General features: G+C 37.7%; 1 protein-coding gene across 25 annotated transcripts in view; it reads right to left on the bottom strand.

Moving 5' to 3' along the window:
* SCEL (sciellin) overlaps nt 1–23533 on the bottom strand; it is a 301081-nt gene that overhangs the window by 77803 nt on the left and 199745 nt on the right. For 22 of the 25 annotated variants that reach the window (XM_038569806.1, XM_038569829.1, XM_038569807.1 and 19 more), the window contains 7 exons: nt 15501–15561; nt 14708–14825; nt 12056–12115; nt 8616–8684; nt 2858–2926; nt 2213–2251; nt 917–997 (listed from right to left, as the gene is read on the bottom strand). In XM_038569806.1, coding sequence (XP_038425734.1) covers nt 917–997; nt 2213–2251; nt 2858–2926; nt 8616–8684; nt 12056–12115; nt 14708–14825; nt 15501–15543 — 479 coding nt within the window. In that variant the 5' untranslated portion in view covers nt 15544–15561. The remainder of the gene's footprint in view (nt 1–916; nt 998–2212; nt 2252–2857; nt 2927–8615; nt 8685–12055; nt 12116–14707; nt 14826–15500; nt 15562–23533) is intronic. The other 3 variants (XM_038569824.1, XM_038569827.1, XM_038569830.1) reach the window with 3 other exon arrangements.

The following is a 23533-nucleotide window of genomic DNA, read 5'->3' as shown; positions in this document are numbered from 1 at the left end:
TCTCAGCATAGAGCCTTTGACTCTGTACTTGGAAGTAGGGTCAACCTAATCTACAGAATAGAGGAGGCAGCAACAATGCAGGCTGATTTCAGGAGTGTGGTGATATCTGGCCACTCCACAGTCATAATTATTTCAGGGTAAAGCATTCCTTGTAGTAGGACTCTACTAAGGGTGTTACCTGAAGTAGCTTACCCTTTGCTGAGCTCTGTCATTAAAAACATTACCTAGATATTCAAGACCTCAGGAAACCTGGAGAAAAGATTGCATATTTGTTTGTTTTTTAAGATTTTATTTATTTATTTATTTATTTATTTATTTATTTATTTATTTATTTATCAACCACATGAGCAGGAGGAGCGGCAGAGGGAAAAGAATCAACAATCAGACTCCATGCTGAGGGCAGAGCTACGCGGGGCTCCATTTCACAACCCTGTGATCATGACCTGAGCCAAAATCAAAAATCAAGCATTTAGCGACTGAGCCATCCAGGCACCCCAAGACTGCATGCTTGAAAAGGAAATTAGGCAGAAAAGGACAAAGTTTGAGGACACCATGATCCAGTAGGCACTGGATCCCTGGAAAGAGAGAGGGGGGAGCAAGGATGAGAGACCAACTTCTGAATGCCATCTGAATGTCTTGGTGGATGAATTCATTCAGAAAATAATAAAAGAGGATGCCTGGGTGGTTCAGCAGTTGAGCATGCCTTCGGCTCAGGATGTAATCCCAGGGTCTGGGATCGAGTCCCACATTAGGCTCCTGAATGGAGCCTGCTTCTCCTCCCTCTGCCTATGTCTCTGCCTCTCTCTCTGTCTCTCATGAATAAATAAATAAAATATTTTTTTAAATGAAAGAAATTAATAAAAGACAATCCTCTAGAGAATATCAGCAAGAAGCAGATGCAACAAGTCCATCATACCTCTTTTTCTTTACAGGAGTTGTAGCAGAAGTAGGAGCTGGGATGCTGGTGCTGTTTGCACTGAACAAACTTCCAGGTTGCCTGTTTAATCACAGCCACAAATTACATTCTTGAAACTTTTATGCTGTCCCACCTTTGAAAGATCTGATAATCTACTCATATTCCCGCCTGCTCTTTATTCACCACAAAATGTTTTGTTAACATTCAGAAAAATGTTTTCTGAAACAAAAATGTTTCAGTTGACAACAGAAAATAAGTTCTTCTGTAGTTTATCCATTTTTATAAATAATCAAGCTTTCATCTGAATAACTAGAACTGAAGGAAGGAAGGAAATGATCCATTATATGACATTATGTGTCTGAAATCTGGACCAATGCATTCTGATGTGCTCTGGATTCATATTATATATTTAATCCTGTATATATTATGACTAACAGAATTATATTGCTTTTTTGCATTAAATGTATTATATTGTTGAAGAAAACATTTAAAAACCACACCATTTCAAATCCTTATTTAGTATTTATTAATGTATAGAGATCTTCAAAAAAAAAAAAGAAAAATAGAAGTGACCCTGGTCTGTTTTAACTACTGAGAGGTGCAGTCCAAGGTGAAAATTCCTTTCTGTGTAAATAAAAATTTAAAAACTAATTCTGTTTTCAAAAATCCACCTAGTTTGGCTGTTTATAATCACCAGTAGTATGTTTCAGAGAAAATGTACTTCATTGCTAGCAAACCTATAATTTCATGACTCAGTTGAATTGTAATGTGATGGGTATTTTGAAAGACAAGTGAAACATACAGGAAAAAAGAGTTAGTGGCCATAAAAAAGGGAAAAATAAAAGTCTGTAGGGGAAAAAAGTTAAAAATCAAATGGGTGATGGGTATTAAGGAGGGCACTTGTTATGATGAGCCCTGGGAGTTGTATGTAAGTGATGAATCACTAAATTCCACTCCTGAAACCAATATCATACTGTATCCTAACTGGATTTAAATGAAAAATTAGAGAAAGAAAGAAATAAAAAGAAAAAAGAAAAATAAAGAAAAGAATGACTTAAGTTTAGGTGTTTGGTGAGAGCAGAGGTTGGTAAACTTTTTCTGTTAAAATCCAGATAGTAAATATTTAAAGCTTCATGGACCATTTTCTTATTTCTACTAAACTCTGCCTAAGCAATAGGAGTGTGGCTTTATTATAACGAAATTTTGGCCTAGGGGCATATACCCTGGTTTTTCTTGAACATGTACAAAGAAATACACTTATTCTTAAAATGTAACTTCAGTTGGAAAAATACATACGTCTTTGCTGCTTCTGGTGATCTAAATGTGGATGTGTTTCTGGTAAAAAAAAAAAAAGGCAAAAGTTTGAGCAGCAACAAAGAATGAACACTTGCATCAATTTGCAATTGTCCATGAATTTAGAGTTGTTATTTAAAGTTAGACATTATTTGAGAGAAAGAGAAAGAAAGCATCAGTATTTGAATAAATTTGATAAGGTGATTTCATGATCATGTCTTGGACTAGATTCTAAAGGAAATAATTTAATTTCATAAAATTCAATATCAAGTAAGCCCAACATTTTTATTTGTTGGGTTCAGTAATTTTCTTTAGCAATAAGAGTGTAAAATTGGCATTTATATGTATTCCATACTCTTGCCACCAGGATCACTTAAAACAAAAACATGAATGTGGTGAAAACAATGACCTGAAGCAATGAATTCTCAATTTTTAAGCAAGGCCACAAGGATTTTCTATTTCTCTAACTATGAAGAGAAATAAAAGTATTTACTCCAGAATTTTTGTGTTTAAAAAAATAGAAGAAAAAAAATAGAAGATAAGAATTTATAGAAAGATATCAAGTAGGACAGAAAAACTGTAAATAAATAAGTAATGCTTAGAAAAGCATTGTACTTGGGTCTTTCCCAAAGCAACAGATACAGATACCTATTGGTTAGTCGGTTGTCCAAGGTATTGGTCTTATATGTTTTAGTGGCATCATTTCTGTCTGAGATCCTTTATAAAGAAACAAGACACAAGTTTGGATGAACATTTAGGTCATGGAAGTCCTTTGATCCCTCTTTCATGAAAGAATAACTTCACAATATAACCTTTTCCTGATAAAGAGATTTGTTTTTAGGTCTTACATTTTAGAATATTTTGCAATTTAAAAAAGCTTCTTGAGATAAAATCTATTTATGAGGCTATTTCAATACAGTTTGGGATTTTTAAGGTTTATGCTTTTCTACTGGCCTCTCTGATTTATTGAACATTTAACCCACTATTTTATATTCATTATTGTTTAATAATACAGTTGACCCTTGACCACGTGGATTTGAACTGCAGATTTTTTCGGTAAATATAGTATAGTATTGTAAATATATTTTCTCATCCTTATGATTCTCTTAATAACATTTTCTTTTTTCTATCTTACTTTATTGTAAGAATTCAGTTATATATAACATACAAAATCCGTGTTAATCAGCTGTTTATGTTATCAATAAGGCTTCCGGTCAATAGTGGGCTATAGTAGTTAAGTTTTGGAGAGTCCAAAGTTATATGTGGACTTTTTTATTGCACAGGGTTCAGCACCTGTGTTGCCAACTGTACATCCATCCAATGACACTACTTCCGAAGTCCGTAAAAGTCATCAACAAAAGGCGAGTATTTTTAAAGACATTTTGTAGCATAGACAATGATATATGTTTGCCAAATTAATTTTATTTTCCTCCTGAGCACAGAGGGACACCACACTTCCCATTCTTCATTGCAATTAAGTTGGGACTGTGTGATTGAGTTCTAGAGTAAAAAATGTGGGCAGAAATGTTGTTTGCTACTTCCAGAACCATCATAAAACCTCTTGTGGGTTCCTCCATGCTCTTTCTTCCTCTTCCCACTATGGTTTTGTTGCCCATGGGTTGAAGATAGCAGCATCAAAACATGAATTTAGGGCCCTGAGTCACTTCATGGAGCTGAGACATGCCCTACTCTTCCAGGCTATCACACTGGACTCTAAAGAGAGCGGATAGTAATCTTCCATTGTGCTAAATAATAATGGATTCGGGGGTGAGAGAAGGACTTTGTTAAAAGAGTTACTCTACCCTGGCAAACTAGTTTACTTTGACTAATACATTTAATTAATAGCCTCTACTGATCATCAGAGGTTTTAATCCCTCAAATCTCAGATCTCTTCTAAGAGGTCACATCTAGAAAAGATGTATTTGTCCCTTGTGTCAGAAAAGATGAATTAGGAATCTCATGGTCTCCATGCTGATGGTGGACTCTCATAACTGCAGACATTCCTTCCTCACAGCAGATAGGAAGGTTCTTCCTAAGACATAGGGCTATCCTCTGGAGCATTCTGCAGGCTTGCACAAAACTAGGATGTAGCAAAATTAGGCTCAGCAAAACAAAAGGTCAGCAAAACTTTTCTGTTGATCGGACACTATGGGTCTCCTATAACTGTTTCTAAATTTTTTATTTTACCATCAACTTTAGTACATAGCTTTATAGAAACTAATCTTGGAAAGATGGACACTCACTTTTCCTCACTCTAAAATAAAAATGAATGTGGAAAAATATGACTTAACTGTCATAAGTTTAAAATGATTTCAATTCCTAATGTCATCTTGATACGTGTAACTAAAGTATTGGGTAGATAACCCTAATATATTAAAATGCTATGAGTCAACTCCAAACAAGTTTTTGTTTATAGTACATAATACCATAAACTGATAACTCTTGAACAGAAAGGAAAGAAGATTGAAATCTTCCAGAGTTCCATATTCTCAAGAGACCATTCATAATACAGGCATTAACTTATACAGGTTCCTAGAATCCATGGATAAAAACTCACGTCTAAGGTGATCATCAGGCCATGGACTGTGACTATATTCCCTGTGCTAACTGCTACCAAGCCTCTGAGATGTTTATATTTAAAGGGCTCTAAAGGAAGAACCACTTCATGAGTACCATAAGTAAGAGGTCAGGTGACTCTGAATCTTAAATCTTCAATGTTCCTTGGAAATTCTACTCAGACTTTATAAGCTGTCTATGAGGCTCTAATATGAGATAAAAAATAATCTTGGGAAATCGCTACCATGGTTCTCTGAAACAACAATCTGTCTAAAACAAACAGAACATCAAACATTCTCAAGGTTTAAATAAAGGCAAGTGCTGATGTTGAAATAAATGAAGTTAATCAAAATTGTACAGTGTAAATCTACGTGGGCAATATCTACATGCAGATGTAATAATAAAAATAGCTACCTACTCTTTGCTGCTTATTGTATACATTCTCCTCTACTCTTTAAAATATCCTTACAAGGGAGGCATAATTATTTTCACTTTATAGATGAAAAAATGGAGACTCAGAGAAGGTGAGTGACTTTCTCTTGGACACCCAGCTAAGAAGTAGGGTACCTCCAAAGTCTTTCCAGTAGGACTCAATGTCATACAACTGATTCTGTAGTGTGATTGTTTCAACACCCATGTATTAGGTCAACCTGTCTTCCTGCACTATTCTTCACCTCCACTATCTTTTCTATGCCACCAGGGGGTCAGTCCATGAGTAATAATGGAGAGAACTCTAAACCACCATTCCAATACATATGTCAATTTCTTATTACTTAAAGAGATTAACTTTGTATTTCTCTTGAAAATTTAAGCTCCTGCTTAAATTGTGATATGAAATAAGTTGTTTTGATAAGTGTAAATCTTGGAGACAGGAAATACTCAAATATAGTCATTAGCAATATGATCAAAAGAACCAAAGAAAAAGTTACACTTCCAGAAGTGAACACTAGAGGTCACCACAACCTAGGTTTTACAAATTAGTGATTAAACCACCTTCAGGATCTGGGCCATATTGCAGGCCACATACATTAGTATTTTACTGTTTCTTTAGAACACTTCATACTTTTACCTGTATATATATATATATATACACATATATATATGTATATATATATATACATATACATATATTTTAAAGATAACTCCAAATATAAAGTCAGTACTTTTCTCATATCTATTTAAAAATAAATACATTATTGTGGGGCGACTAGCTGGCTCAGTTGGTGGAGCACACAGCTCTTCATCTCCAAGTTTGTGGGTTCAAGCCCCACATTTGATGTAGAGACTACTTAAAAATAAAAATAAAAAATAAAATGAATGCATTATTGAACTACATACACATGTGCATACCAGATATATTTTGGTGTTTTCCTTCTAAAATTATTTCCTATCTCACATTTGGAATGGCCAGAATTATGAAAGTCTGATTCCTGCTGATAGGACTTTCCTTTCTTTACTGATTCCTGAGTTCTCTCCCTCACATCTATTTCCACATTTAGAGAGATATGGCATACTGCTATGACTCAGGACTCCTGAGGAAGGAGCAGACCAAACTCGCCACTAAACCTCTTGTGTAAATAAAGCAGGTAATCTCTGGCCTCATTTTTGAGAGTATAAAATAAAGAACTTGGACTAGATTGGTGGTTCTGAATTTTGGGTGCACATTAGAATCATTTCATAAGCTTTAAAAATTTCTGAGTCCCATCTCAGTCTAACTAAATCAGAATTTTGAGAGTGAGAGGTGGGGGGGCCAAGTTATCAGTAAAGTTTAAAGGCTCTCTCTCTGATTCTAATTTGCAGCAAGGCTGAGAATGACTCAAATAGTTAGCCTGTGACGTCTGGTCTAGTTCATTGCTAATGTTCCAAAGCTCTGTCTTGACTGGCCTAATATAGACCTTCAGATACACAGCCTGCAAAGGCTTAGGTCCCCTACATATTTACCTATCTTGAGGCATAATTATCTCACTTTCAGATTAATTCCTAGAAATAGGGTTTCCGTCTTCACTTAACGGTGCGACGGGACAGCCCCCAAGACCAATGTGAATAGACAGTTATTTTGACTCCTCCCTCCACTCAGTGCTGTGAAGATGAGATCTTGTACATATACCTCTATGATCTCATTTTTTGAGGCTATTAATTACCAGAGAGAAGTTAATTCCTTAGGAATACCAGTGCAAATTAGCCTCTATTAAGGGAGACTGGCTTGAAAACCTATGAATAGTACAGAAGTATGTACATTGCCTACATGAATTAATACTGACAAATATTGAACATAGAATCTATTAGATACGATAAATTTTAGCATATATGCTTAAAATTCAGCTGTTGGCATTGTATACAATACCAGCATATCTTTACCTAGAGCAAGTGACCTCAAATGCCAATGGCCTCAGGTGTCCATTGTCTAGACTCCAACTAAAAATGTTAATTTTGCTCTTTATGTATACTTACTAAGCATCTCTACCAAATATAAGATAAAATGTGATGTGGAGGTTTTACACTTTAATCTAAATAAACATTTCTCGGGGCATCTGGGTGGCTTAGTCAGTTAAGCATCTGACTCTTGATTTCAGCTCAAGTCCTTTCTTATTTTTTCCTTCTCTAATTGATTCATTTACTCAGCATAATACACTCCAGTTCCATCCACTTTGAAGAAAATGGTGGGTGTTTGTCATTTCTTTTTTTTTTCTAGCTTAAATGTTTTTTTGTTTTTTTTAATAATAAATTTATTTTTTATTGGTGTTCAATTTGCCAACATACAGAATAATACCCAGTGCTCATCCCGTCAAGCGCCCCCCTCAGTGCCCACCACCCAGTCACCGCTACCCCCCGCCCTTCCCCTTCCACCACCCCTAGTTCGTTTCCCAGAGTTAGGAGTCTTCCATGTTCTGTCTCCTTTTCTAATATTTCCTACCCATTTCTTCTCCCTTCCCCTCTATTCCCTTTCACTATTGTTTATATTCCCCAAATGAATGAAACCATATAATGTTTGTCCTTCTCCAATTGACTTATTTCACTCAGCATAATACCCTCCAGTTCCATCCACGTTGAAGCAAATGGTGGGTATTTGTCATTTCTAATGGCTGAGTAATATTCTATTGTATACATAGACCACATCTTCTTTATCCATTCATCTTTCGATGGACACCGAGGCTCCTTCCACAGTTTGGTTATCAGCTCAAGTCTTGACCTCAGGGTTATGAGTTCAAGCCTTGCACTGGGCTCCATGCTAAGTATGGAGCCTAATTTTTAAAAATATAGACATTTCTCAGTTTTCTCCATAAAGATGAGCCCTCTTCCTCTGTGTAGGAATGAACTGACAATAGGCCATATGGTGACTGTAGTGCCACCCACAAGAGTAGTTTCACTTTCTAAAGTAAAGAGTCTTTATACTACAGTAGATTAAAACTATTTTTTTTATTAAAACTATTTTATTATTAAAATGTATAGTTTCTCCATAAAAACAGAAACTGCCATTTTTCCACCATTGGGATGGAAAGACCAAAAGTTAGAATAAGAACTCACTACTCATATTCACAAAAATAACTAGACTCTCCATTTTAAACTGAACAGATTCTGTGTAGTGTCCATCTTACTTATACTCAAACCAGTTTCTTCAGAATTGTCCTTATCAATCTCCTATTAGCAGGATTTTAGAAAAATAGCATGTTGAGTCAAGATTTTGAGGAAGATAATTAAATCTGAATAGCCTTCTGTTCTTGGGGATAAAATATCATGGTTCAAAACTTACTTTGGTGAACATTTAAATACCTCATGCTTACTAAATCATATACATGGGGGATTTCATATACATTTTGCTTTCTGCTTACATGGTTCAAAAATACCTTACCTGTCTAAAGTGTCATCAGATCTATACCGACTAATCGTAGCCTTTGGCTCATCTCTCTCATTTGCTTTCCTGTAGCAAGAAATAATTACAGAAAGATCAAATAAATTACAAAAAAAAATGTTTTTAACATCTATCATGCCTTTGGTAAAATTTTTGCCTATTTAGGTAGGAGATGTACATGCTACCATGGTAAGACAGATTTGGAGCATCTAAATATTCCAAAGTTTTAACTTGGATAGGATAAATTATGTCACACCCAATTACCCATGCTAATATAGGAATTCTTCTCTAGGTCCAATTATTTCTAACTACGATGTAACATATTCAAATTGGGGATAAATATAGGCAAAACAAACAACATGGCATGCAAAGTGGTTAATAACTAATATATACTCTTATCAAGACTGTTGACTTTTACATCATAGGAACTCAATCCCTTAAAATCAGCTTTGTTTTGTTTGCAGAATTTTAGTAGCACCATTAGGCAGCTCAACAGGCTGAATACAAATAGCTTTATTTAAAGTTCAGCACCGTGGACAGGGTTGAAAAAGAACTTTCTACTGAAGGGAGAAGGAAGGAAAGAGGAAAAGCTAGAAAGAGATGAAGAGAGTGAGAGAAGAGAGAAAGGATAGATGTAGGGAGGAGAGGAGAAGAAGGAGGAATAAGGAGAAGTGGGGAGAAGAGAGACAGAAGGCAAAGAAAGTTGAGGAAGACAAGTAAGCAGAACAAAGGGGAGAAGGAAGAAAAGAAAGGATAGGAAGCTTACTAGTAGAAATCAAGATCATCAAAGCAAATGGGAATATCTTGATCAGAGAGATCAATCAGTGAAAACAGGCCGTTTAATGCCTTATAGAACCTTGTGATACAGGAAAAGCAAGCTCTTTGATGAATTACACCATGATTTACTCTGTTTGCATTTCAAAGCATCATTCGAAGCTGACAGATCAAAGATACTGAATCTGAAAAAATACTAATACAGTATATGCACTTAAAATTTAATTTTTAACTTGATAGAGTGTACTTTTATTAAGCAAATATTTGAAGGTAAACAATATACAATTTATTGTGCTGATGACTATGAGGAAGTCAAGAACAAAAAACTATGGACTCTACTCCCACAGAGCCAGGGAGACAAATTAGATATGTACACCCAAAGGTAGAAAGTGGCCATTGTCATAAAAGAAGTTCAATTAAAGTGCAAGGAAGTTCTAAGGTGAGAAAGTTTATTTCTAGGTAAAAGAATCAAAGAGGGCTTTATGGATAAGGTATGGTTTGAGCTGGGCCTTGGAGGACAAATAGATGTGAACATTTTCAAATGGAATCAGAGGAAACTGTCCATTCATGCAAGATAAAAGTAAATAAAATTGCCTAATGCAATTCCCTAAGTTTTAAACGAACCTCAGAAGGAAATCATGGTATATAGTCCATCATTGTGTTTAATACATGAATGCAAACAGGCACTATGGGCCATCTGACTCCCATCTGTAAAACAGCCCCTTCTCAGCATCATTTTATGTCCCATTAGCTGGCTTTATTCTTCCTAGTACTTAAGGCAATACAACATATTAGACTGTGTTTATTTATTTTCAGTCTCTCTCCTCTTCCATCTTCACTCAGGATGCAGGTTCTATGGAAGCAGGGACTTTGTTTTGTTCCCAGACCTCAAGACCACTATCTGGTTCACAATAGGCATCTTTGCAAGTATTTGTGCTACCAGGCTTGTTTGTCATGTTTAAACAATCTGGCAGAAGCACACAGCAAAATTTCTTAGTTCGTGCATACTATGAAACTGTTATCTAATAATATATTGTTTATCTTCTCTTTCCTTTATTTTCAGTTTCTGCTCACATGGAGCTTTTTGCACACATTGCCACTTCTGCTGGAAGCACTTCTGTCCTGCCTCATGCCGACCAGCCACCCTTCCCTACTCAGAACCACCTCCTTATCCTTTGAATAGCAGCATCAACACCAAAGACCACATTCTGGGTGACATCTCTGATTAATTTGGGCAGAGTTAGGCCATCTCCTCTATTCCCATGGCACTATCACACAGTTCTACAATAGCACTTCCATGGTAAATTTTAGCATTATAGTCTATGGATCCTTATTTTTCCAGAATGGAAGGTCTCCCTAAGATCAAGAGTGGTACCTTAATGCATCTTTGTATTCCTAGCACCTACTACTATGGCAACACATAGTATATGTTCCAAAATGGTGTTAAGCATCCACTAAAGTGGGTACAGACTCTGTGAAAGGGCAGAAAAGGAACAAGAAGGCATCCATTTGAGCAAGCACAAGAAGAAAAATCATCTGCACTACCCTTCTAGGAACATGTATTTTGAGACACTAGTTAAGTGTCAAGGGGAAAACATCTCAGGCTCACATTTCTTACGAAAGATAAAAGTTCAATGTATTATGTTAGTCAGTACATGGAGGGGAGTTAGCTAGTATAATGGAGGAAGCAATTTCCACTGGTAGCTAGACTGAAATGATCAGACTCCCTTTGTTTGGCAAGATGAGAGCCAACTGAGATCAAGGCTGTAATCTCTGAAATCATGAAAACCAAGAAGAGGGCAAAGGTAGTCACAGAACAATCAATCCGATGAACTACGGCTGTGAACCAGAAAACCAAATAGCTACTTTGTGTATAGCGTTCTAAGCTCAGTACCCTTAGAACAGGTCAAAATCATGAATAGGTTTAAAAGGGTTTAAAAAAATTCATAAGTAAAAGTTTCTAAAATATTCAAGTTGTCTACTTAATTTTTAAAAGTCCACACCGTGACAGACAATCACACTCCTTTACTAAATACATTGTGGTGACAGAGACAGGTTACTGGACCAGATAAAACTTGTGTCTGATAAATACTTAGGTTCCTCTGATGGGTGTGGTTGTTTGTATGTGTGTAACACGAATCTGCTTTAACAAGAGTATTATCTACTAATTTTATCAATCTTAGATCATTTTCATTATTGTGATTACAAGTCTTGTCTGAATTTTTCTTCTGATTCGCCTGTCAGTCTTTTTGCCACTCCGTATTATTTAATGGTTTTCCACAAGCCTAGGAGTTTCTAAAAAAGAAGCATACTGCCCATAAAGCAAGTGAACTCTGGGGCTGTTATTTCTGTATTTTAGGGTTCCTTTTCCTAAGGTTCTGAGATATCTTATCTGGTCACATTTCTGTGGCCTCCCTTTTTTTTCCATCAAGAGGGCCGCCTCCATACATTGGTTATTCTATACCTCCAGACTGTGGTTCTGGAAGCATGGAGTTGGAGAAGCACAGACTTTGCTCTGTGGAAACTCCTGATGATATCACAAAGTCTTCCAGAATGCCAGGGAAAGCCTGAGGCTAGCCACAAATATTCAGCCTGACTTGAACAAGTCTCTCAAAACTATTGTCTTTGTGTTTCTGCTAATGATGCAACTTGTCTGAAACACCCACCTGTCCAAGGCATCATGGGAGTTGTGTCGGTTGAGCACCACCCTACCATAATTTTCATCTCTGTAAAGAAAGAACAAAACTAAGTCACATGGAAAGTTACCACAGTATTTGGTAAGCACTAAATAAGAGAGATAGGGGAAAGCACTAAATAAGGGAGCTAGGGGAAAGAGCTCATGATTTAGAATAAGGTTAATTCATTTTATTTCACACATAAGAACATAAGTATGCATTTATTCTTCCCAGTCTCCCCTTGAAAGACTGTGTGAAAAGAAACAAGTTTGTCAGTACAAATGACGATTATTCTCATTTATCCCATGAGATTTCCATATGATTCAACAAAGGAATGAGTGGGGTTTTTTTTCTATCAGAGTATGGAACATGTGGACATCTACTTTGTGCACATTACAAGAGTCCTTTTCTGCAGGAGGGCAAAAGCTTTCTACAAACATGTCTTGAATTTAATTAATTCCTTTATACTTAGACATTTTTTCATTTGATGGACTTGATAGTTTTCCTTGATAAAAAGCAGGAAAATAAGTACCAATATTTGTGGTTAAGGAGGTGGATCATTCGCAGGAGCGTTAGCTCATTTTTGAACCATGACGCCTGTTTGGTCCTTAAAATAATCCTATGAATTAGGCAAGGAAGACCCTGTCATACCAAATTCACAGAAGAAGAAATTTATCGGAGATTTTGTGGTTTTCCTAAGACCAAAAGATTAGTTAGTGATGGGAATAGATCTAAGACCCAGATCTTTTTATCTCAAACCTTTGCTTTTCCTTCATACATAACAATTTATACATACATAGACCTTCATATATAAAATCTCAAACCATGTCTTTCTTGCCTTGTACAGCAGACCTGAAAGCACAGGCAATTTTAGGAAATGTTAAAACATGTAGTAGGGCTTTTGGCCTTGAACCAAGGCAGAAGAGTAAATATCTGAACCTTTTTTATGTCAACCCAACCAAACCTGAAATACCGCATTGCTTCTGGCTCTGTTCCCCTAACATTACTCAACCCTCTAGAACTATTTATAATAAATCTATACAAGAAACTGTGGTAGATAATTAAAAAGAAAGATGAACAGTGAAACTGAAACAATTCCAGCAAATTTATATCCTCAAAAATCCCAAGAGGACTTTTCCATCTCTCTTGATATCCCTTCCCTAAACTTGTGAGAGAGTAGCAGACACCAGACACATTCTGACCTAAAGAAGAATTATAACACACAGGCCAGAACTGGGCCAGCATGAATGGGGGAAGCATCAGAGCCCATTTCTCCTTCACTCAGTAGCTGTCATGCCATCCAAGCTGTCCTCCCTGGGCCTTTATAAAGCAGGTATGCCAGGCATAAAACCATCATTCTTATCCCTTATGATTTGTCCTAGACAACTCTATCTATACCCATCTGTGCACACATTTACAACACAGAATTTATGATTCACATTTGACATCATTCTACCACTATGGAAAAATAGAAGTGCCATATTAGGCTCTGACAGAAGTAGTAAGTGTTTGTTACTAAAGAATGTGATCATTCCCCAAGAATGTTAACTCCAGAACCCAATGTAAGTCTCTAAATACTCCTATATGTCCTTAAAATAATAATATTTAATAACATAAATTAATAGACATCTTTATTTAACAATTACAGTATGTTCCTCAAATAACTGTATATGGGCAGTTTAGTAGAAGGTTTAGAGTATCCTATAATGCAGAGCTTCTCATTGTCAATGCTATGACACTGTGGGCTTGATGATTTTGTGTTGTGGGGAGTGCCCTGTGCATTGTAAGATGTTTAGCAGCATCCATGGCCTCTACCAACTAGATGTAAGAAGTATTCCCCAGTTTTATATTGAAAGTATTCCCCAGTTTTTAATTGAAAAAGTCTCCAGATCTTACCAAACATCCCCTGAGGATAAAACTGTTCCTGAATGAGAACCATTGGTGTAATAGAAAGACAATGGGTCATCTTAAAATCTTAACTCCATCTCTTAATAGCTCTGTGGACTGGACAAGCTACTCAACCTTTCTGAGCCTCAAATCCCTCTTCTATAAAATAGAGGATGTAATACCTACCTTGTGTAATTTGTGAGACCTAAAGATGTTTGATATGTAAAGTATGTACTTACACATAAGAGGGAATAAAATAACATACACATATGTACAAATGTAATTTGTAATAAATATATCTGGGCTGGACAAATGTCTATTGTAAATCTATGTTGGCAATGAGGCAATATGCCTGCAGTTGTAGTTTTCAGATCTATAACACAGAGCTAGTAGAAGCAATGCTCAAAACAGACAAAACTTTCTTGTTGATAAATGTTTTTTCCCTTGCAAAATAATAACACATGTACCACCTACTAATACCTGAATATACATGACCAATGGGACTAAAATGAGTTGAGAATGTATTGATCTTACTTGCATATACAGAGATTTTAGATAAATTATTATTAAATTTGTAAATTAGGAATCATACTATTATTTGTTTGTTTCAACTGACATGATTAACATGCATCAGGAGTCTCCCTACCTTGGATTAAATATTACCTCTTGGGAAACTTGTTTTTCAGATAGCTACTAGCTTCCCAGTTAGAAAATGGCTGTCTCGTCCACCCATCCACCCTCTTGATACCCTCTTACTTTTCTTCTTCAGGACGTTTCTTTATCCAGCTGTTGTCCTGTAAGAAAGTCCTTCTTTTGTTCACCTCATGAAAACCCTGTTGTCTCAGTGTGGTCCCCTGACTGGTACTCTTCATACCTATCAACAGAAAAAATAAAAAACTAAGAGATGCAATTGCATGGGGTTAGGTGTGAGTTTGTTAACCTAGATGTCTTGAGAAGCGCATCTCAACTGGTCAGCATCAATCCTCTAGGCTGACAAGGCCAGTACTGTTTTAAAGTTGGATACGTTGGTAAGAAAGAACAAATCCCATATCACATCATCAAAGATAACATACAAAACTGCTCAGGTGCCAAGTGAAACTACCAGTGTGCTTCATGAAGTCCCATGTGGCACCCAGGAATATAGAAACACACGCATGGGATAAAACAAGCCAGGGTTTGGTGGGTTGGCAATTTTATTCAAAAAGAAGTATACACAAGACTGTTTTACAAGTACTTAGTAAATGATAGTCAAGAAGTCCTGGTGCTTCTGACTATATATAACTGGATTCATTAATCTCAGGGGAGTCAGAAACATGGAATGTCCCACATACAAAAGAACATTTTTATTGATTTTTTTTTAATTTGAATTGCAATTACATGAGTAAAAGCTATAGCACTCTTACTTTTTCCTTAAGCCTAACTTTGGAATGTTAATTAGATTAGACTGTTGCTTCTAAGCATTCCACTCTATATAAAAGAATTAAGAGCTAAGCGTTGTTTTTCTCAGATTTTTAAGTTTTCTGAGTAAGGAAAATATTATCTACATTACCATTTCCTGTGGGAGACATTTTTCTTGAGGTAAAATTGGACATGCTGCCTCCAGAAAGGATCTAAAAGAAAAATAAGGAGGGGGAAAAACAGCAATGACTCTAAGAATCTACAAGGAACTCTTTCACTGGTAACGAAACACATTTTTAAAGGACATTAAGAAAATCACATGATCTGTTACAATGAATACATGATATAAAGTGCCCCCTAAGAACCTAAGAGTTCATCTATTCCAACATATTTATTTTACAGATGCAGAAATTGAGGCCAAGAGCAGTTAATGTCTCCTATATTATATAACAAACAATTGGCTGAATGAGACCATCAATTAACTCATTTATTCAATCAATAAATGTGCATTGAGTGTTTATAGTATGCTTGGCGCTAAGCCAGGAGTCAGAGACAAAAAGATGAGTAAGAGAAATGTCTGGTCAGGTCAATAAGGAAATTGAGACGTGGAATTCACGGCACAATATGCAGGGTGCCCTGAAGGGAAGTGGCCCCTTGGGGAAGCCAAAGTGAACTCAGGACTGCATTATGACTTTGTGAATCCTAGACACTTTTGCTTTCATAGGCGTCTTCCTTCACACAGGCAGGCACAGACATACACACACATGCCCACACAGTTAAAAATCTATTTTTTTATCGTTAGTATAAAGATGAAAAATAATCCAGGCTGGCTTAATTAGCATACATTCGTTATTATTATAATATTCATTTTTTTCTTCTGTTGTTAAAAGGAATTAAAATTAGAAACTTTTTGTAGGCCCCTAAAGCTATCATTGGCCCTAGGCACTGTTTTCTTTGTTTAATGGTTAAATTAACCCTGGGCTTCCCTGAATGTGGGATTTTCAGTTTTAAAACTGAAAACGTCCTGGGCAAATGGGGATGACTGACTTCCTATGTGGGATATTATATTTTTTGCAGAATCCATCCAACTATAAATGTATGAAATGATGGCGGGACATTAGATCTCAAGAAGCAAGTTGTAGGCCCAGCTTTATTCATTCAAAGTTCTGTGACTAAGGGGAGCTTAGGTGGCTCAGTAGGTTAAGTGTCTGCCTTTGGCTCACGTCATGATCCTGGGGTCCTGGGATCAAGACCCCGAGTAGGCCTCCCTGCTCAGAGGGTAGTCTGTTTCTCTCTCTTCCTCTGTCCCTCCTCCATGCTGGTGTGCATGCTCTCTCTCTCAATAAATAAATAAATAAATAAATACATAAAATCTTTAAGAAAAGATTCTGTAATTGAACCACATAAATTCCTTATAAAATGGACTAATGAAACCGGCCATCACAGGTTTGTGATAATTAAATGAAAAATGTACACAAACATTACTCATTAAACTATAAATGCTATTGCAAATTAAAACCATACTACTGGGCAGATGTTCATAGGTATGATTCAGGGATTCTAAAAGACCCTGTCTCTCACCCTCTGATGCAAAGCATCTCCTGCAATAACTTGCCATAGGACCTGAAGTGGTAAAGACACATTCCTTTAGATTATGTCATCATTTTCTTGGGGTCTTCTTTTAGAATGTCCATACCCTCACCCTAGAAGTAGGTGAGAAATGGAATGTATTGGACCTACAGCCAATAGCTGAATGACCCAGGGCAAAAGGTAGTGCCAATTCTGCAGGTGATTGATGCTTCAGAGCTCACTATGAGATCAAGCCCTGTAGCTAGATTGAGAGAGCATATCCTTGCTCAGCCTCTGCCCCTGCCTCCACTTCCTGCTACCTTTCTTCTTTCTCCTGAGAGCTTACCCTCAAGAAGTCATAGGCACCCAAATTCCTCTCAGGTACTGATTCTAGGAATCCAACCTATGACTAACTACCAATGTAATCAATCAGGGCATTATCTTCACAGAGATCAACAGCTGTTCATATCACTAATAGCTGAGAGTCTGAAGGTCTTAGTGAAATTAGAAATATTTGCATTTAAAGGATGCTGTTTACTGAATGCTACCTTATGTGAGTTCAGTTACCTCATATATCAAAAGAGGTGAAATAGTTGTTTTGAAGATCAAATTAGATGACATATGTAAAGTGTCTAATTATTGCCCAGCATACTGAAAGTACTCAGTTAAAAAAAAAAAAGATTTTATTTATTTGAAAGAGAGAAAGCAAGAGATAGAATATAAGAGGGGAGAAGCAGACCCCTGCTGAGCAGGGAGCCCAATGAGGGGTTCAATCCCAGGAGTCTGGGATCATGACCTAAGCCAAAGGCAGACATTTAACCAACTGAGCCACACAGGCGATCTATGAAAGGGCTCAGTTTTTAATCTTATGCCTCTATCATCTTGGAAAGCAGAGAACAAAGATATAAAGTAGGTGTGTTTGGGTGTGGGGAGAGGATGCAACAGCCTTGACGTTGGGACACTGGGTATGCAGGGAGTGTGGGCAGCCTCTGGCTGGCAGTATTTGAAGGTCACTAAAATTTGGCAGAAAGGGGTGGAAAAGAGGCCTGTGAAGACAAACTTCAATCTCAACTACTTATTTATTTCACCTCAGTCTGGCTCTTGGCTAACCTTCCCCTGTTTCTCAATGGGTTCCGATAAATACTCTTCCTGAGCTGGTAAAGACCTAGAGAGTTCGATCTGGTTGAATTGAGATTCTCCAATGGGCAAAGCTGAAATGTATACTTGATGATACATTTGCAAAGACCGTACATTACATGTAAGACACAGGGCAAGGTAAATGGAGAAAAGGCATTTTATAGTAGTCTGTCTGTCTATCTCTTCCAAAAGACTGAGTGTCCTTGGGCAAGACCTAGCCTTTCCCTTCTTTATTTCCCATGCCTGGGGCAGAGTAGTTGCTACTTAGGTGCTTACTATAGGCTGAATATGTCTCCCCCAAGGTTCATATGGAGAAGCCCCATACCCAGTACCTCAAAGGTATGACTGGATTTGGAGACAGAGCCTTTGAAGACATGATTAAGTTAAAATGAGGCCATTAGGTGGGTCCTAATCCAACCTATCTGGTGACCTTATAAGAGGAGGAATTTTGAGCACACAAAGAGAAACCAGGGATGCAGGTGCACAGAGAAAAGACCATGTGAGGACACAGAAAGTGGCCATCTGCAAGCCAAGGAGAGAGGTCATAGGAGAAAGCAAACTTGATCCCATCTTGACCTTGGACCTGAGCCTCGAGAACTATGAAACAATAAATTCGGGCTGTTTAAGTCAACTGGTCTGCAGTATTTTGTTATGGCAGTCCTAGCAAATAAATGAGTACTTATGGGAAGTACTGGGATGTATTGAACTTGGAGCACGGGATCCCTGGGTGGCGCAGCGGTTTGGCGCCTGCCTTTGGCCCAGGGCGCGATCCCGGAGATCCGGGATCGAATCCCACGTCAGGCTTCCGGTGCATGGAGCCTGCTTCTCCCTCTGCCTGTGTCTCTGCCTCTCTCTCTCTCACTGTGTGCCTATCATGAATAAATAAAAATTAAAAAAAAAAAAAAAAAGAACTTGGAGCACAAGCCTTCCTGGTGTGCAGCTTGCCACTTGCCACTTACGGGAAAAATGATTTAAATATCTCTATAATAGTTATGTCATTCAAAGGGCTTCATCTCTGACCTGTGTCCTTTGTGCCTTCAATTTTCCTACTGCACAGGGTCACTACTAATGGCAATAGCACCTGCTCTGAGATGGGGTGCCTCACAGCCATGGTCTCGTTCTCATCCTACACTCTGTGAGGTAGCTATTATTGCCTCCATTTCCCAAACAAGACACCTGAATATCAGGGAGAGTATGTGCCATACATAGGGTAGGAAGAAATAGAATCTACCTTCCAAACCAAAGCCACCTCTTTGGACAGCAACCAGCAATAATACTCATCCTGAGTAATGCAAGACTGAACCAGTACCCTGACATTAGCATGAGAGGAAAGGGAGACCCTAGTGGCCTCCACCTGACTCCTGACATCTCACTCTTCGGGAGTGCCATGAGCTCTGCCCTGGGTGCCTGGCAGTAGGAGAACCTGGACAGCCTCTGCAGCAGACAAACCCTCACAGAGCAGGCTTCTCTATGTGCTCCTTGATATTTTCTTGGTTATGAACATATGTCTCCATAAAAACTTGTATGGGAAAGGTCATAGCAGCATTATTCAAAATAGCAAAAAAGTAGAAACAACACAAATGTCCGTGCATGGATGAATGGGTACATAGTGTGTGGTATACAACATGAAAGTGCTACATTCATACATTTAACTCAGCAGCTTTTTAAAAATGAAGTTTTGGTATATTCTACAACATGAATGAACCTTGAAACATGCTAAATGAATGAAGTAAAAGGCCACATGTGTATAATTCTATATGGATGCTGTTTTTGTTTATTTTTAATTTTTTTTAAAGATTTTATTTATTTATTCATGAGAGACACAGAGAGAGGCAGACACATAGGCAGAGGGAGAAGTAGGCTCCCTGTGGGAGCCCGATGTGGGACTAGATCCCAGGACTCTGGGATCATGACCTAAGCCAAAAGCAGGTGCTCAACCACTGAACCACCTAGGGGCCCCATAGATGCTGTTTTTAAATTTTCTTTGCTATTCTACCCACTTCCTACCTCAATTCACCTCCCAAGTAGAATTAAAGGGGCAGAAACTGCTGCCTCTTTAAGTTCTTCTGGGTAGGGAGGAGAGTTCAGACAATAATAATACTTTATATGATTTTATAGAATTTATATTTACCCCATTTGGTTTCCATAACAACAGTCAAGAGTGGTATAATTCTATGACAACATGGATGGAGCTACAGAGTATAAAAAGCTAAGTGAAATAAGTCAGATAAGGAAAGACAAACACCATACAATTTGACTTATTTGTGGAATCTAAACAAAACAAAACAAAACAAATGAACAACAACAACAACAAAAATACAGAAACAGACTCATAAACACACAGAACAAACTGGTGATTGCCAGAGGGGAGGAGGATGGGAGGATGGGAAAAATAGGCAAAGGGAATTGAGAAGTACAAACTCTCAGCTATAAAATTAGTAAAGCACTAAGGTGAAAGGTACAGCATAGGGAATATAGTCCATAATATTGTAATAACATTGTATGGGGACATATGGTGACTACACTTATAGTGGTGAAAACTGATTAATATAAAGAATTGTCAGAATCACTATATTCTACACCTAAAACTAATATAACATTGTATGACAAATATACTTTAGTTAAAAAAAAAAATTAGAGGGATCCCTGGGTGATGCAGCGGTTTAGCGCCTGCCTTTGGCCCAGGGCGCAATCCTGGGGACCCGGGATCGAGTCCCACGTCGGGCTCCCGGTGCATGGAGCCTGCTTCTCCCTCTGCCTGTGTCTCTGCCTCTCTCTCTCTCTCTGTGACTATCATAAATTTAAAAAAAAATTAGAATGATATAATCCCTACCTTGTAGAGACAGAAACAAAGACAGCTTGAGTAGCTAATGAGTGGCAAAGCTGGGACTCAACCTGAGGCTTTCTAGCTAGAGGCTCATCATTTTTTCCTCTATGCCAGGGACTCCCACATTGTCAGCACTTCCTGCAAAGTGGTACAGAGAAAAGCAGGTATCTCCTCTTTACCTTATATTTAGAGAATGGCTCTAATCAGATCCAACATTTTGCTAGAGGGCCTGATATTTTCATGCCTTCCATAGCTAGGCATTCTTTAGGAGTTCTAGTTTAAATGGAGACAAATGAGATAAAACAGCCAAGAAGCTCATTGCCCTTAACCTCCTTCTTCCTGACAATGACTAGCTCAGTTATCCTGTAAACACCTCACTGGCTCCACCCTGAGTCTCTATAATACTTTCTAGGAAAGTTTCCAACAAACCCACTTGCTTTCTCTAGGACGCTCAGTTCTATCTTATTGCCTCTTCCATGAAGGTCCCTGGGAAGAACTTAGCCTTTTGTACTTCATCCTCCATCTTCTCTCAAACTAGGATGCCATGCAGAAGGCAGGAGCTGCCATCTTGGGACCATCTTGGGAATCATATAAAGTATTATTATGATTTAATAAATCATATGATTTTATAAATCATATAAGTATTATTAAAGATTTCATATCTTTATGAAAAAGAAGACTAAAGTCACATACTAAGAATGGCAGAGCAGGAAGTTGAAGGAGCCTAGTGCCTTGACAGTATCATAAAGCTGCCATAATAGCCCTGGATTATCTATCTCTTGACTTCTCCTTGCAAGGAAAAAAATAAACCACAAGTATGTTCAGGAGATTATTTTTCCATATATTTATTACACAAGCTCAATGCTCTTCTTACCTGTTATGAGGCCATTGTGGAGCAAACAGAAGCTAGGTATAGTAGGTTAAAAGTAAGATATAAAAAGCCCTTGGTGGTCTACAAAATATAAGATATCAATAACTCTTGGAGTGCCTGAGTGGCTCAGGCAGTTAAGTGTCTGCCTTCAGCTCAGGTTATGATCTTGGGGTCCTGGTATTGAGCCCTGCATTGGGGTCCCTGCTCAGTGAGGGGTATGCTTCTTTCTCTCCCTCTGCCCTCTGCTCATGCTCTCGCTCAAATGAATAAATGAAATCTTTAAAAAAAAAGACATCAGTGACTCTTTTATTAGTAAAACATTATTTCTTGCAATGTCTATGTGTTCAATGTTCCTAGCAGGAAGGATCACTTCTTGAGTCCCTATTATTACTTCAGATTGCGCCACGTGCTTTATGCATATTATTTTGTTTAATCTTTCCAAATGAGTACTATCATTTCTAATTATAGGAATCTGAAACTCAGAGAGGTTAAATATTCTGCCCAAGGTCACACAGTAAGTGGCAGAACCAGGAACTGTAATTAGTTCCATATGACTGTACACCAAGGCTCCTTTGAGTACATGATACTACATGTCATTCAAAGTATCATGTGATCGAGCCAACACCAAACACTCAAGGAAATGCCCCGGAGTTCTGAAAAATGGAAGATAATGGAAGAATTGCTGGGAGAGCAGAAATAATGAATGGCTGCTCCAACATCCCTGGACAGCCCAGCCTGGAGCCTCACCCTGTTGCATCTACACTGAAGCCATGAGTCGCCTGGCACTACTCCTGACCAGACTCCTTCCCTGGATCTATCTTCCTACCAGATAATTTGACAATGTTTTATACTCTTTCTTAGTCCCATGCTGTCCATTGGCACAAAGTAAATGATAGAGGAACATGCATTCTATTTTCAGGTGATAAAAGTTTAATAATATGCAAGAGTTTTTTTTTTTTATGAAAGTGACTAATATTGTGAGAAAATAAATTTTTCTCATTAAATCCACACGTTCCTCTTTTTAAAAATTTTATTTATTTATTCATTTATTTATTTATTTGAGAGAGAGAATGCATGAGAGTGGGAGTGGAGGCGGGGAGAAGAGGTGGAGGGACAAATAGACTCCATGCTTTGTATGGCTTGATACCATGACCACAAGATCATACCCAGAGCAGAAACCAAGAGTTGGCTGCTCAATTGACTGAGCCACCCAGGCACTCTGCATGTGTTCCTCTCAGACCGCCCATACAATCTCCCTCAGCCTCACCTTCCTCTTTTCCTCTTAGGACTCATCGGCCATGTCACCCTAACCATCTCCCCATGTCAGCCGATTTGGTGGCCCAGAACCATTCCAAGAAGCTCCAACCTAAAACCTCTAATGTGCAAGCCCATCTCATCCACCTTTCATGCCTCAGAGAGTTTACTGCAATGGAACTCTTTCCATCTTGCCCAGAATATAAAGCAATATTTTTCATATATGGATATTTCCTGTATTGTTATTAAAATGGATCAACAACATATGTCTTTGTGAATAACCCTTATTAATAATTAACATTAATTAATTATCCTTTTGCTAAGTGGACCAGAGATAACAAACCTCTTAAACTGATACTGCCAAAAATATATGAGGCCAAATTTTATTTTTATGGCTTTTTTAGAAGAAATTACTTATTTCAGGGACTGAAGTTATCCCGAGTTTCAAATCTATTCAGACACCTTCATATCTGTGTCTATAAGATGTCTAGTAATGACACCACAGTAGCCTAAGTTTAGCCAATTA

This window comes from Canis lupus, chromosome 22, assembly GCF_011100685.1.
Source record: "Canis lupus familiaris isolate Mischka breed German Shepherd chromosome 22, alternate assembly UU_Cfam_GSD_1.0, whole genome shotgun sequence".
Classification (NCBI taxonomy): Eukaryota; Metazoa; Chordata; class Mammalia; order Carnivora; family Canidae; genus Canis; species Canis lupus.
Note: the sequence above shows the minus strand (reverse complement) of the source record. Positions and strands in the feature narration are given on the sequence as shown.